At 41.8% G+C, this 16,822-nt stretch overlaps 1 protein-coding gene across 1 annotated transcript; it reads right to left on the bottom strand.

Moving 5' to 3' along the window:
• Positions 1-373: 373 nt before the first annotated feature.
• On the bottom strand, positions 374-6,884 carry casr (calcium-sensing receptor). The gene is made up of 6 exons (XM_059548985.1): positions 6,862-6,884; positions 5,714-6,020; positions 4,637-5,476; positions 4,259-4,489; positions 3,555-3,678; positions 374-1,852 (listed from the first exon to the last, which is right to left on the bottom strand). Exons 1-6 carry the CDS (start codon positions 6,882-6,884, stop codon positions 708-710), a joined length of 2,670 nt encoding a protein of 889 aa, XP_059404968.1. The 3' UTR covers positions 374-707.
• Positions 6,885-16,822: the final 9,938 nt, after the last annotated feature.

Below are 16,822 nucleotides of genomic sequence, written 5' to 3'. Positions count from 1 at the left end.
GGTGTGTTTGGTCTGACAGTTTGTAGCCATATTATGAGCAATACTGTTGACAATGGATGATTCAAAAAGGCAACCATGTGAGTCATCATCTCAAAGAAAATAAACTTTGTTCCAAGAAGAGCTTCCAGTAAAAAGGGACTGTGTAGAACTTGTAATGAACAGGTATCTTACCTGCTTGTTGGGAAAGAAAGGTCATCACTGGGTCTGTTTCAAATCCTTTGCAGTCTTGGAGCTGTCACCATATCAAAACAGCAGTCTGATATAGATACAAGTTCATTTTCCCTTTTTGCTTGTAAGCTCTTCTCCGAATCAGTAAAACTATTTTCAAGGGACTAGAAAACACATTAGACATAAATCAAGTGTTTCTGTTTTATTTATCTGCTTCTGTGTTACATTTTAGGCATTTTGCAGATGCCTTCAACAGAATGACATAAATAGTGCCTATGAATGGTGGTAAAGAAATGGCTCGCATACAAATGACTCTCGTGTGAGTTATGGCAGGTCTAAGTTTTGTTGATAGAGATTAGTCTGTGCCTGAACACTGGGAGGGATTCTGGCTGTTCTCATATTCAGTGGAGGTTGCTTTGGAGAAAATAATGGAAATGTGATACCTCCACCTTGACGCCAAAACCAACCATATGCTTTAAATCAAAAACAAGATTTACATTACAGTGGAAGTACAAACATTCACAAACCAGTTTGTGCACTTATTTGACCGAGTTCTTTCTAGCTTCCTCAAAGCTTAAGGAAAGACTGACTGTTCCACTTCCAAAGCTCACCCTTGGTTTCTGGCTATGTCTCCGTGTAGAGGAGGACTCAGTTTCATTCCCATTGGTCTTCATGCTGATTGAGGAAGCGGGCGAGGAGGCAGAGGACCCACCCACACTGCTTGACCTCTTCCTGGAGGCAGAACTGTGTCGTAGTGTTGCTTTAGCTGCTGCTTTGAAAGAATGAGCTGCTGTGCTACAGCGCACCTCCTCAATTGTGTTTCTGGATGGTTTTAGGAGAATGATGTACACCTTGTTGAAAAAGATACAGGCTAGTAAACTAAAGCTGGATGCCAGAATGGCAATGATCTCAACCGCTGAGACAAATTTGCCATACGTGCTGAAGTATGCGGGGATGAAGGAAATCCAAACAATGAAAAAAATCAGCATGCTAAATGTTATGAACTTGGCCTCTGTGAAGTTTTCAGGAAGTTTCCGAGACTTGAAGGCAAAGAAGAAACAAACAGCTGCCAGCAGGCATGTATACCCAATAAGGAACCCCAATGCCATCATGGAGCCCTCGTTACAGGTGATAAAGATGATCTCATCAATGTCATAGTTCTTGTAACTCCCTGGTGGGGCATTGTACAACCAAACCACACAGATCATCACTTGCACAAATGTGAACAGGAACACCAGTAAGAACTGCAGGTTCAGTCCCCACCATTTACGGTGGAGACTGGTGGGGATTTTGGCTTCAAATACCAGTAGGACACGATTGGTTTTAATTAGAATGCAAGAGATGCATAAAACAAAGCTGATTCCAAAAGCTGGTTGCCGAACACGGCACGTCCAGTCTTGTGGTTCACCTATGAATATAAGAGAGCTAGAGAAACAACAGATGAGTGAGAAAAGCAAAATAAATGACAGCTCTCGGTTCGATGCTTTCACAATTGGGGTATCACGGAATTGCACAAAAACACCTAAAACAAAAGCTGTTAACAGAACCCCAAGAACTGCAAATAAGGCCAAAGCAATCCCAAATGGTTCAGTCCAGGACAGAAACTCAATCTCCTTCAGAAAGCAGGATGTGTGATTGCCATTAGACCAGGAGTTACTTGGGCATTTAGAGCAAACACTGGCATCTGTGGAATAAAAGAAAAGAAATAGGAACAAAATACAATATTCAAACTGTTGTGATAATTACAGTAATACTTCCATATTCCTTCCATGTATTAATCTTTGTTAATGCTGGTTAATAAAATGCAGTTGTTCATTGTTTATTTGTTCAAAGTTCACTAACCACACATTGGTTAACATTGGTTTTATTTTTAAAATGTAATCAGCAAATGTTAAATTAACTAAGATTATTTTATTAACTAAGATTACTACGTTTTAACAGAGGTGGCCAACCATTCTCCTGCTGCAGAAGACCAACAGGTGCAGAACACACAATTTTTCAACCTTAAATCCACCTAAATTAATCTACTCTCTGATTTGTGGACAAGGCTAGATGTGTTGCGGCTGCGGCTAATGGCCAAGCACATTTACATATTTTGTGAAATCCAGGGGATTTTGTCCACAGCATGATAAGAGCACACTTTTTTACATATTATTTTATTATTTAACACTTAACTTAACCGATGCAAGCCATGCAAACAGTGGGAACATGACAGATTTTCTATAACACAAAACATGTACTTTAAAAGGAATTCCTTGGCTTATTGCCATAACTGTGGTAGCCAACAACATCACAGCTTAACTCCCCGCACATATTTATACTTAGTTATTCTGAAAAGGTTTCAATTCAGTCTATCTTTTCTACCCCATTTTAACATGGATTTCTATGGAGACTGGCTGTAGCTGTCGGCAAGATGGCGGATAGCAGCGGCAGCGCAAAACATCCATGTTCTGACTGGTCATATCTGATCGCCTGTCAATCAAGCTCCCTGCGAATGGTCAATTAAACTGCTGGTTTCATCTGGCCAACTGAGCCTGAATTCTCCCACGGTTTCTTTCTCCATTTTTGTCACCGATGGAGATTTAGTTCCTTGCCGCTGTCACCTCTGGCTTTCTTAGTTGGGGACACTTCATTTCCAGCAATATCATCAATTTAATTGCACAGATACTAGTTGAACTGAACTGATGTTGGCTGATATTTAATGCGCATCTTGTCAGTAAAGCCGTAATCAGCTGTAAATCTTTACATGTGCGTGATTTTACGTGGATCAGCATTTATTACACAAAGCCGTTGTTCACAGACAAGCTGTGCAAAACATGCGCAATATATGATTGTGGTTTGGCGCAGCTTGTCAGTGAACAACAGCTCTGTGTAGTAAAATCTTCTCCATGTGAAATCACGCATGTGTAGGGATTTACCACTGATTACAGAACTGGCTTTACTGACAAGATGCGCATTAAATATCAGCCGACACCTGAGCCAGGGCATCTCTGTGGATCTACCATTGAAGAAAGTGTAATATTCAACTTGGGCTTTGTTCAAAACCTTAATTAGCACACTTTTTGAGGAGACAGGCATTTGTAGTGGTGTCTGAAACCAGCAGATAATATCAAGCGCACTCATTCAATCCCATAATGCACCACAATAATGAGAGTACAAACAAGACTAGAGAGCATCCATAATGCATTGCACAGTCTACAGGACATTGGCCTTCCAGGAACAGGATTGGACACTCCTGCATTAAACCCTTAACATCACAGAATTGCATTAATCCTGTTTAATTGGGACTAGAGATAAACTGCTCTACCATTGTTGCTTCCAATGGCAAAGAAAGTGCTGACAGTCTTCTAATAGATATTAAGTTGCTAATTCCTAAATTTTCTAACCTTTATGGTCACTGAACTCCCCATCCGAGCACTCTGTACACTCAAAGCAGCATGTGGGCTTGCCATCAATAATCCCTTTTCTGGTTCCAGGTTCACATTCCTCACTACAGTTGGAAAATGGTACCTGACAGAGAAAAGAGAAGCAATATGTGATCCTGGACCACATACTGTAAGTAGCACACATATATTTGTAGCAATAGCCATGCATTATATGGGTCAAAATTATCGATTTTTCTTTTATGCCAAACATCATTAGTACATTTAGTAAAGATCAGGTTCCATAAAGATATTTTTGTAAATTTCCTATTATAACTCATTTTTTGATTAGTTATATGCATTGCTAAGGACTTCATTTGGACAGCTTTAAAAGGCAATATTCTCAATATTTAGATTTTTTTGCACCCTCAGATTTCAGATATTCAAATAGTTGTATCTCTGTATTGTCCTATCCTAACAAATGATCCATCAATGGAAATGAGATGATGTATAAAACTCAGCTTTGAAAAAAAAAAATACCCTTATGACTATTTTTGTGGTCCAGTATCAGATATATTGTCTCAGGCTAAAGGTCTATACAACAAGTTGCATTTGTCTGTAAGTGTGTGATCCTTTGGGTACTCCATTAGTTAATGAACACTAGGCTAAATAAATAATCTAAGAGCCATGAAAACTAGGAACTATATGTATGTTCTATGATTACTCACCTCAGTTAAATGGCCGTTCCACAGTATCTCAGTCTTGTCAATGGAAAGTTTGGCCCCATTCTTGTTATGTATGCTGTAATAACCAACCTCCTTAAATACAACAGAACCATCCTCAGGTGATCGATGCCAGTTTATGATCGTATAATTTGCTGAGAGCTCACTGCCATTGTCAAAGCACACCTTTTCCCGTATGCTGTTTATAAAGTTAAGGTGTCTCAGTTGTTTCAGAACCTTTTAGAATAAAAAGAGGCATGTGAATATCATTTTGTTGCCATCTTAAAAAGACCAGAGCAGAGCAGAAGGGAACCTTCTGGAATACTGCAACAGAAAATTATTGTGCAGCTTACAAATATAAATGAAGTATAATAAGTAACCCACCTGCCAAGCTTCAACTTTCCTAATGTCTGCACAAGAACCATTAGCAAACAATCCTTTTCCAGGTGTGCAGGTTAGTATGTCCTGAAGTGCCTGTGCTATGGCATAAACAGCCACATACACGTTATAAGAAATCCTTAAGTGTGTGTAGTCCAGGTATGGCGTCTCCACACTTGCAATATCTTCTTCACCAGTGCACAGTGGTCTGAAACTTGTACTGCCATTTTCACTGTCCTCATTTCTTGGACTATCTTTTAGATAACAGTTAAAAGTCTCCTCCCAAAATTCTCTCACAAACTCATTATGGCTGGACTTCATTGGGTGCACTTGCTGTAAGAACTCTTTAAAACCGGGTATATGACCATCTCTCAGTGCAAAGCCAATAGTTCCTCCCATGACATCAAGGTACTCTGGCTTAGCAACCAGGCTAGAGCTGGCCCATGCCTCACTTGCCAACCAGATACGGTCTGTAACATTTCGCCTCACCATCTCTTTAATAAGTGGCTCGATATCTGGTCCACTAGCAAACACGGCAATGACTTTAGCAGTTGAGTTTTCAATGCGGTCCACTAGGCGTCGAATCTCAGCTTCATCAATATATTGTGAAATTAAAACATTAAGATCAATGCAGATGTCCCTATGAAACATTTCGTTTTCAAACTTTTCAATACCCGGACGGCCATATTCATCATCAGAGGCAATAGCAATCACCCAGTTCCACTGGAAGTGGTCAATGATGGCAGCCATAGCAATAGCCTGATACTCATCTGTGGGGATAGTTCTCATGAAGGATTTGTACTGATTCTTGTTGCTCAGAAGTCGACTGGATGAAGCATAGCTGATCTGAAAAGAAAAAAAAAACAGTGGAGAAAAGGGACAATTTAAGTCAATTAAGTTCTTAGATTAAATGAGATAATCCAGATATGTATCCAGAGTGTAATAGAACTGTTGTCTTTACGAACAATCAACATTAATTTATTCATGCTGCATTTACCAAGTATATTTTTCTTATTTCTTGTAATTGCTCACAAAATTATTCTAATGAAACACTTAGAGATGGTTTGGAAATTGCAAAACAACCTGAGGAATGTAGAAGAGCCCCAGAAGGTCAGCCACTGCTGTAGAGACTGCAGATCCAGATGCCCCAACCACTGCAATGGTTGATGGGATGTTCCCTGTGCAGTTACAGAATTCATCCAAGTTGATTGAATCAATCTTATTCTGCGCAACAAAGCTTAGCGACGCCTCCAGGCCTTTCGAGACAGTGTTACATGTGTCAAATATACGGTAGCCAAGTGTGATGTTTGGAAGAAGAGTAGAGCTGTTGTTGATTTCCTCTATAGCAAAGATCATAGATTGCAGCCAGCGGAATCCACGAAAATTATATCTGAATAAGAAAGTAGCCTATATTTCAGTATAAAGAATGATATTTTGACCCGTGTTTATTATTTAAGTAAGTTAAACAACAAGGACTAGTACTTAGAACTGACTTAAAATATTTAATATCACATGGCAAAACCAAGGCTTTTAGAAAAAGACACTGTAAAATTGTGTTAAGTTGTAAATAAAAATGCACTAATTACAAATAGCAATAGATGCTATTGAAAACTAAGTGCAAATAGCGATAGGTGCTATTTACACTAATTTAAAATACCAATGGGTTCTATTTATATTAAGTGAAAACAGCAATATATATATATATTTTAGCTATATGCTATTTACCCAGCTATAGATTCTATTTACACTACTGGTGCTTTTCCACTGCATGGTATGGCACAGTATGGTTTAGTACGGTTCACTTTTGGGGGTTTTCCGGTGGGTACAGTACCTGGGTACCCGGATAAGGGTTCCAAGTCAACCGTACCATTACCAAAACGTGATGTGTAAACTCTGCTGATCACTGATTCGTTTAGAGAATTGTCACTATCTGCATCACTGAACTTGCAACACAAACACAACAGAACAGCTAGATTTAAATCAGCACAGCCAACGAAGAATCACACCTTTTTTAACATCTAAAAAGTGGCTGTTTCATTGTCTGTTGAGAAAGTAAAGACGTTCCTCTCATTGATAGCAGAGGAGCGGATCCATCGAGAGCTTGATGGGGCGATGTGGAATGAAAATGTTTTTCCAGGAGTCACGACAGTAGAGGTGGCCGCAAATATAAATGACATGTGAATAATTCTGCCCACTCTAAAGTGACACTAAACCGCAGTGGAAACACAAACCGAGCCGTGCCGTACTGAGGCATGTTGAGCCGAGTCATACCACGCAGTGGAAAGCGCCATATGTTAAAACTATACCAGTTATTGCAAATAATGCCAATTATCTGCACCTCATTATTGTAGTACATTATAAAACATTATGCAATAATAACATATTGAGTGTAAATTATCATTTTTAATTCAAATTATTAAGTGGATGTCACTTATTGGGACAATAAATCCCTCCTTACACCTAACCGAACCCTATCTGATATTTATTTAAAAAAGTTTTTTTTATAAATGCCTTTCCAAAGTGATATGACACCACTGGATCCAATGTTGCATAAGCATCTTTTGTAGTGTTCTGCCAACAATGTTGGCTATTTGCACTTTGTGTAAATAGACACTTCGTAAAGGGTACTGGAGTACATTTACAAAAAAATGAAAATAAATGATGTTTTAGTCTTTCTACTTAAAATGTCATGTTTAATTCAGGGTTACTCAATGTTTCTTTGTAATTATTTGTGGTATTTACAAGCAATTTCTGAGAGAAAATTGCTTCTACACCAAATTTACAAACAAGCATTCAAGCAGTCAGCGGGTGTTGCATTGCTTCAGTCCAAAAGAAGTGAAATAAAAAGCACCCATCCATACTCAGAATTGGTGCTCTGCATTTAACCCATCCAAGTGCACACACACAGCAGGGAGTGGGGAAAACACAAACACAGTGAACACACACCTGGAGCAGTGGGCAGCTATTTTGCTCCAGCGCCCAGGGAGCAATTGGGGGTTCACTGCCTTGCTCAAGGGCACTTCAGCCATGGGTACTGAAGGTGGAAGAGAGTGCTGTTCATTCACTCCCCCCACCTACAACTCCTGCTGGTACTGAGACTCAAACCTGCTACCTTCAGGTTACAAATCCTACTCTCTAACCAGCTGCCCCATAAATGGAAAAAGTTCCAAGGGAATGACGTAAGATATCAGATTTGTGCATGCGCCACTCAGAAGTGACTAGTGGTCGACCTATATCGCCAAGGCCGATATTTGGCATTTTGTAAATATTGGCATTAGCCGTTAAGTTTTTCTGCTTGCCCGATGTGTTCGAGGTGGGGCTTTTATTTTTATTTTATTTTGACACAGTGCTCACATTCTTCCTCTTGCCTGCTTTCATCGTTAACAGTTCTGTCTAATACAGATATGAACAAGTATTATAACAATTGCTGTTATATTATTAGTAATAGAAAGGCAAACATTATAATACTTTCCCGTTTGCTGTCAGCATTAAGCAAATACGTACTTATATCATTTAAAAAAATCTTTGAATGGCTAATGAACATCTAATTTCACAAACCCTGCAAACTTAGTCGAATCTGTCATGATCCTGGCTCTTTCCTTCTCTTTTCTCATCCCTTGATGATACTCAGCTCTATATTTCTTCGTGGGCCGGGGAAACACACCAATTTGAAAAACAAATGGAATGTGTAGTTGAGATAAAAAACTGGATGACAAGTAATTTCTTACTGCTAAATTCTGAAAAAACAGAGGTTTTAATTATAGGACCTAAAAACTCTGCATGTATTAACATAGAACACTCTCTAAAGGCCCAATCCCAATTCTACCCCTTAGCCCTTTCCCTCCTTCCCCCTCCGTTTCGTGCGTTCACGTAAAGGGGTAGGGGTGTCTCGATTCTCTTTTGGTTATAGGAGAAGGGGTAAGGGGAAGGGCCAGATAACCCGTCAAACGAAGATTTTTCGGGACCACACTTCAAACGAAGGGGTATGAATTATCTCTGAAACATGGCTGCTACAGCGAACAAAAAGACACATAAATGTAAGCTTTTTGGCATAAATAAAGATTTTAACGAAAATAATCGTTTGTTTTATGTTATATTCAATTGTAAGTTCATATTAACGGTCATGTTACTCAAATAAATGTTTGCAAAAAATCGCTAATATTTGCTAACGTCATATTACAGACTGCATGATATCAGGGCGAACTGCCATAGACATTGAGGTGGGCTGATCTCCCCCAATAATTAGAAATCGCTAAACCATTTTCTCAAATATTGCCTATTCGAGATAGAGAGAGAGAGAGAGAAAGAGAGAGAGAGAGATAAATGGAAGTTGTGTGTATTCGCGTCTGTTCGTTTATCTTTTTAGAGTGAGTTTACTTAAAAACAGCGATTGTATCCTCTCATCGCTAATATAAATATAATGTAGTGATTCAGTATTTAAATTGTATTTAATAAAAGTCGTGGGGCTGCGTTGACAAGTTTATTTTCTCCTGGATGTGTGAGCTTCGCGATTTCCGATATGTGTGTGTGTCAGTAAGCAGTTCATTAATCCAGAACGATAATTAAAGGCTCTAATGCACACCAGCACACCAGTATATGTGTGAATTATAAGAGCTAGACGACGTATGATGACGTGTGACGTCATGGTAGTGGTGTCCCAATCCTTAAGGGAATATTTTCTATTTTCTATTTTCAAAGGACAAGGGGAAGGGGTAGGCGGAGGGGTAGGGGAAGGGGAAGGGGAAGGGGAAGGGGAAGGGGAAGGGGAAGGGGAAGGGGAAGAGGTATAAAATAGAATTGGGATTGGGCCTAAGACTTGATGGCTGCTCTGTCAATTCTTCGTCATCAGTTAGGAACCTAGGTGTGCTATGTGATAGCAATCTTTCCTTAGAAAGCCACATTTCTTACACATAACGTACTAATATGCTTTTAATATCCAAATCCGTTAAATGATTTTTAGGCTGTATTAATTAGGTAAACCGGAACCGGGAACACTTCCCATAACACCCGATGTACTTGCTACATCATTAGAAGAATGGCATCTACAGTACGCTAATATTAGTCTGTTTTTCTCTTATTCCCAGGTCACCGTAGCCACCAGATCCAGTCTGTATCCAGATCAGAGGGTCACTGCAGTCACCCGGATCCAGTACGTAGCCAGACCAGATGGTGGATCGGCACCTAGAAAGGACCTCTACAGCCCTGAAAGACAGTGGAGACCAGGACAACTAGAGCCCAAGATACAGATCCCCTGTAAAGACCTTGTCTCAGACGACCACCAGGACAAGACCACAGGAAACAGATGATTCTTCTGCACAATCTGACTTTGCTGCAGCCTGGAATTGAACTGCTGGTTTCATCTGGTCAGAGGAGAACTGGCCCCCCAACTGAGACTGGTTTCTCCCAAGGTTTTTTTCTCCATTCTCTCACTGATGGAGTTTTGGTTCCTTGCCGCTGTCACCTCTGGCTTGCTTAGTTGGGGTCACTTCATCTACAGTGATAACGTTGACTTGACTGCAAATGAATGCACAGACACTATTTAATCTGAACAGAGATGACATCACTGAATTCAATGATGAACTGCCTTTAACTGTCATTTTGCATTATTGACACACTGTTTTCCGAATGAATATTGTTCAGTTGCTTTGAAGCAATGTATTTTGTTTAAAGCGCTATATAAATAAAGATGACTTGACTTGGCTGCTGTGCTTCACCTCTTCTTTGCTGTACCCAGTGGCCTCCGTTGAGAGTAGCAGAGGGTTCCTCATCTTGCCAGTTGTCCAGATCTCACTGATCAAGAGCCACCTGGATCTGCGGGTGATATCTTCAGTTACTGTTTTGGGAGGAAGCAACAAAGCACTCCTGGGTTACCCTTTTGTGAATATTTAATTCTGTTTATAAGCCTTGTGGCGCTTCCTAATTTGCTCATTAAAAAGACTGTACCTGCTTCTTGTCTCTGGACCCTTCAGTTTCATCACAGAATAATCCAACCCAAGAGGGATGGATCAGGCTGGAGGTCACCCTATCCAGACCGCTGTCGAGATGCAAGGGGCGTTGCTGGGAAGGCAAGATAAAGAGCTTGCCGTGTTGTGGATTCGTTGTCCGTTCAAGTGTCGATCTTTCTCAGCAACTCCACTTACTTCGGATGGACGCTTCCCAGTCCGCTCCTCAGGATCCGCCCGAGCCGTGGGTGAACAACCCCCCCATGTTACTCTGGAGAACCCACAGAGTGCTTGCCTTTCCTGACTCAGTGCGAGGTCATCTTCTCGCTTCAGCCGTCTTCCTACTCCAGAAAGCGTTCCCGTATCGCCTATGTCATCTCACTTCTCAAAGGAAGAGCCCGTGAGAGGGGAACGGCTTTATGGAATGCCGAGGCCGAATGTCTGATCAGTTACACCCAGTTTAAGGAGGAGATGTTGCGTGTTTTTGACCTCCATGCCCATGGTCCAGAAGCCTCTCACGCTTTGTCCTCGTTACGGCAGGGACTACGCACCACCACCAATGGAGTTCCGGACCCTCTCCACTTCATGTGGCTGGAACGAGCCAGCCCTGGTGCCCCGTTTCATTGAGGGTCTTAATGCCGAGATAAGGGACGAAGTGTTGGCCCGAGATGTACCGACACGCCTTGATCCCCTGATCGATTCCACCTTCGAGTGGAAAAGCGCTTTGAGCTGTGCCAACGGGCTCGCCGTATTCTGACCATGGCCACTCCGTCATCCACAGTCAGCTCTCCATCTGTAGCCGCTATCGCTCCTGAACCTATGCAGGTGGGAGGAATCCGAATCTCGGCTGCTGGACGCCACTTTGATCTGTGCGCAGTTTTCAGTCGTTTGCGGGCCACATCTCTTCCTCGTTATCGGCCATACGATTGCAGCATAGAGCTTCTCCTGGGTACCACTCCTTCTCGCGGGAGGCTCTATTCTCTCTCGATTCCCGTGCGCAAAGCTCTTGACGAATATCTCTCAGAAACGTTAGACGCGGGCACTATCATTCCTTCAACCTCTCCTGTGGGGGCTGGGGTTTTTTTGTGAAGAAGGATGGTACGCTGTGCCTCTGCATTGATTACAGAGGATTTAATGACATAACGGTTAAGAACCGGTACCCGTTACCCCTTATGTCATCAGCTTTTGAAATCCTGCAGGGGGCACAATACTTCACAAAACTAGACCTTTGAATTGCCTATCATCTTGTACGAATCAAGGAGGGTGACGAGTGGAAGACAGTGTTTAATACACCCCTTGGGGACTTTGAAAATCATGTTCTTCAGTTCAGTCTAGTACAACGCCCCCTCCGTATTTCAGGCTCTCATTAATGATGTCCTTAGAGACATGTTAACCCTGTTCGTCTTTCGTTTACCTTCGTTTACCTCGTTCGTTTACCTTGACGATATTTTGATTTTCTCTCCTAATCTTCAGATTCATATGAAATATATTAGACATGTCCTTCAAAGACTCTTGAAGAACCGTCTTTTTGTCAAGGCAGAGAAATGCACCTTTCACGCTCAATCTGTCCCATTTCTCTGTTCCGTTATCTCTTTCCAGGGTATTAGTATGGACCCTGTCAAGATTTGCGCTGTTACTGACTGGCCCAGGCCAGAGTCTCATGTTGCCCTTCAACGTTTTCTGGGTTTTGCTAATTTTTATCTCAAATCGTTTTTTTTCCGCTCCTATCCTTATCACCCCTGATTTAAAAAGGCAGTTTATCGTCGAGGTCAACGCTTCAGAGGTGGGTGTTGGGGCCATCCTCTCTCAGCGCTCCTTGGCTGATTAGCGTATTCACCCCTGCACTTTTTTTTTCGCATCGCCTTACTCCTGCTGAACAGAATTATGATGTGGGTAACCGAGAGCTTTTGGCCATTCGTCTTGCGTTACGGGAGTGGCGGCACTGGCGGCACTGGCTAGAGGGAGCTGCGTTCCCGTTCATAGTCTGGATTGACCATAAGAATCTCCAATACATCCGTTCAGCCAGGAGACTCAATGCCCGTCAGGCTCGCTGGTCCCTTTTCTTTACACGCTTTGATTTTACTATCTCCTACCGACCGGGGTGCAAGAATCTAAAGCCTGACATTCTGTCACGCCAGTTCCCTTCTTCAGAGCCCGTGCCTACTGATGAGGGCATCCTCCCTCAGCAGGTCATAGTGGGCACGGTTGTCTGGGGAATTGAACGCTTGGTCAAACGCGCCTTGTCTTATACTCATATGCCGAGGCTCTGCCCTAAGGGGCTTTTGTTTGTGCCTCCATCCGCCCATCGCGCTGTTCTTCAGTGGGGGCACTCGTCTAATTTATTCACTCAGCCAGGGGTCAGAGGTACTATTGCCGCCGTTCGTCAGAGGTTTTGGTGGCCCTCCCATGAGCGAGACATTCGCTGCTTTATCCTGTTCAGTCTGCGCCCAAACTAAGACACTTACCCCTGCCGTCTCGCTCGTGGGCGCAGAACTCCTAAACTCCTGTCTGCCAGAGAGACCACCCAGACTGTCGTTGAACACGTTTCTAAGATCCATGGTCTTCCCGAGAAAGTTGTATCTGATAGAGGACCACAATTCTCCTCCCTCTTTTGGAAGGAGTTTTGTCGCCTTATCGGTGCCTCAGCCAGTCTCTCCTCTGGGTTTCACCCACAGATGAACGGTCAGGCCGAACGCGCTAACCAGACTATCGGTTGGCTGTCTCGCATTTTGTAACCCCGCATCTTGGGTATAACAGCTTCCATGGGCAGAATATCCCTACAATTACGGCCCTGTGTCTGTCGCCGTTTCAAAGCTACTTATGGTACCAGCCCCCCCTCTTTCCTTCCTCCGACACCAAATACAAGGTGCCTTCTGTACGTGCGTTCATCCAGCGTTGCAGACAAACTTGGAGAATGGTCTGATCCACCCTTTGTAGATCGCGCTCCGTTATGTGCCGGTCCGCTAATAAGCGCCGTGTCAGAAGCCCCCTGTTATGTCCGTGGAAAGAGGGTTTGGCTCTCTACCACGATCCTTCCCCTTCAGTACCCCTCGCGTAAGCTGGCTCCCAAATTCATTGGACCTTTCCGCATCATTAAGGTACTTAGCCCGGTCTCGGTCAGACTCAGGTTGCCAGCCAATCTTCGACGTGGTCATCCTGTGTTTCATGTTTATGTTTGAAGCCTGTTATTCACGGCCCTCCTCGTCCTGTCATATCCCCGGTCCGTGTCGAGGGCTCTCCCATCTACCGTGTTCGTAGGTTACTTGATGTTCGCCCCAGGGGGAGGGGTCATCAATTTCTGGTCGATTGGGAAGGTTATGGTCCTGAGGAAAGATGCTGGATCCCCTCCCGGGACGTTCTGGACCGCTCGCTCATCAACAATTTTTTCCACTCCCGTCATTCCCCATCTTCTAGTGCACTAGGAGGCGCACCTTGAGGTGGGGGTACTGTCATGATCCTGGCTCTTTCCTTCTCTTTTCTCATCCATTGCCTCCCTCAGCTGGGTGTTTTATGTCCTACTTTCTCTTCTTACACTCTTCTTATCAGTCAACCACTAGAAGTGACGCATACAGAAACGCAGTGGAGAGAAACAACGGTCAAAAATTAGAAGTACAAAATAGTATTTGTAAAGAAGAATGTCAGAGGATTTCGATATAAGCCAAGAGGAGACTGGTTTTCCTTTGTTAAAGTAAGGAAACTTTGCTTCCTTTGCTCCTGTAAACAAACGCTGGTTTTCACAAGACTCACCGGCGCATGCGTAGTGCTGACCTCCATACGTCATGCTTCTGTGTACAACTGTTGGCGCAAGCTAGATTCAAGTGATTATTACGTTTTGAATATGGATATTTTTTTTTACAAAAACGCATCAATTCGCTAATACACCTTTGTTCACCCCCCAGAGCCATGTGAGACACTTTTTTATTATTTTTATGGATGGGCGCTTTTTGTTTGACTTCTTTTGGACTGAAGCAATGCAACACCCCGGACTGGATTCATCTGAAAGAAGAAAGTCATATACACATAGGATTCCTCGAGGGTGAGGGTGAGTAAAACAACTTTTCATTTTTGGATGAAGTAACCCTTTAAAGTAATCAACATTAAATTTACAGTTAGTCACTAAATAATGTGTTAATTACCAAAGGTCAGTTATCTTGATATAAAAAGATCTTGATATTTTGCCTCTTCTGTCAAAAATTATTTTAAAATGCTCTTCCCTGAGTTGATAAAATCAACAGACAATATGCATACGGTGTCAGAGAAACCAACCCATTCTTTAGCGGGGATGTAGCTGGGAAGTCCACCCGCATCGCTGATCATATATGGGTCTATTTGCAGAGATGAAGATTCTTTTGTTCCCTTCTCCAGTAAATGTCTCTCCTGTTCATTATGTGATGGATGGAGGAAAACAGCCCATGAAAGTAACTTAAAGTAGCTAGTGTTTGATTTTTGATTCAACACACAGTGTTTGGTTAAATGCTGGACATTCCTGAAAAAAAAACATAACAGGGACACTTAGTAACATGAACAAAATTGTAAAAACGAATAATTTTTATATTTATACAACAGCTACAGTATTTCTGGTCTTTGAATTTGATTGGCTGAGCAGCATAGAGTACAGCAGTGCCCACCCACTTTTTCAGCTGCCCATATACAAACACACCACACAACAACGTCATTTGTAGTAGACCTTCATATAACTGTGGGGCCACTAAAGTGCTCTTTTGCTTATAATGATTCTCTGATTGGTGGAGATGTTTGCATGGGTAATATAATTTATCATCAGGAATTTCACTACTGAACATGATTATTATTTCCAAAGAAATGCTGAAACATATTCCATCAGTTGTCATCCTCATAGCTCACAGTAGGTCTTTATTTAAACATTCAAAATCAATTCCCCTATGGAGAAAGTTAAGACTTTTTCCTTCAGAATCCAACAAATGAACTCTACCGGTGTGAGTACAGATATTTAGCACTGGAACTTTTCACCATTTGCACGTATCACCCCAATTATCACTCTAAATGCATATTGCCCACTGTTAGCTGTTTTCCTAAAGCCATGGGGTGGCAGTGAGGGCCCTTTTGTCGCTGAAATATGTCAGTCATTTTTGTATGTGCTAAACTTCCTACTGCCAGCTAGTGGCGCTACGACTGTAACTGAATGTTGGCAAGTAGATGTCTCTTTAGACCAGGACTTTTATCAAATCTGTGAAATTTGGTGCAAATTGAACATGGTATGTTTGAGTTCGTGTAAAACATGAAATGTGCTGTCGCCAACAAGTGGCAATAAATTTTAAGGCAATATTGGTCTTAAGATGTGTTAAGGCCAGGACTCTTATCAAACTTGTTAAGATTAGGGCAGATCAGACTTATGCCATGTCCAAATACCCACACTTGCGGTCTTGACCACTTGAGAGCGCGTGCGCGCGACAGGAAATGTGCAAAACTGTCCAGATCTTAAAAACACCAAAGCACAGTGCCCTTAACACACACTATCTCGAATACCACTCCGGATATTGGTATTCAAGGCTTCGTGTATCCCATCATGTATCATGCTCTGGAAATTTTTTTTGATACTTTTTGCCAAGATCCAACAATTCCAATAGGGTCCTTACACCATCTGTGTTTGGGCCTAATAATAATTTAATTAGAAAGTTTATACTGACCTATTAAGATTTTCCATCTATATTGCAAATATATATTTTTGCTATTTTGTTAGATTTTTTTTTTAAATGTCACCTTTTTAAAGAATCACCAAGATACTTTTAAAAACAACAATCATGTCAATATAACTTTCATAAGAAAATTTTGGGATTAGGGTTTGGGACCGGCATCTCCCAACTGAAAGTACCCCACATGGAAAAAACCTATATGTGGATATATGCGCATATATGAAACCTATAGGCAGTGTACAGTCGTGGCAAAAAATTTTGAGAATTACATAAATATTAGTTTTCAAAAAGTTTGCTGCTAAACTGCTTTTAGATCTTTGTTTCAATTGTTTCTGTGATGTACTGAAATATAATTACAAGCACTTCATACGTTTCAAAGGCTTTTATCGACAATTACACGACATTTATGCAAAGAGTCAGTATTTGCAGTGTTGGCCCTTCTTTTTCAGGACCTCTGCAATTCAACTGGGCATGCTCTCAATCAACTTCTGGGCCAAATCCAGACTGATAGCAACCCATTCTTTCATAATCACTTCTTGGAGTTTGTCAGAAGTAGGGGGTTTTTGTTTGTCCACCCG

Source organism: Carassius carassius, chromosome 5 (assembly GCF_963082965.1).
Source record: "Carassius carassius chromosome 5, fCarCar2.1, whole genome shotgun sequence".
Taxonomy (NCBI): domain Eukaryota; kingdom Metazoa; phylum Chordata; class Actinopteri; order Cypriniformes; family Cyprinidae; genus Carassius; species Carassius carassius.
This window is presented reverse-complemented; position numbering and strand designations above follow the sequence as displayed.

What these genes read in the sequence shown, in the direction of transcription:
- casr (XM_059548985.1), bottom strand. Translation starts at nt 6,884, where the DNA reads ATGCCTCAGTACGGCACGGCTCG. An exon ending in CCTCAGTACGGCACGGCTCG is followed by an intron (nt 6,021 to 6,861) that starts GTTTGTGTTTCC and finishes TTTCTTATTCAG; the next exon opens with ATATAATTTTCGTGGATTCC. An exon ending in GGAAAGTTGAAGCTTGGCAG is followed by an intron (nt 4,490 to 4,636) that starts GTGGGTTACTTA and finishes TTATTCTAAAAG; the next exon opens with GTTCTGAAACAACTGAGACA.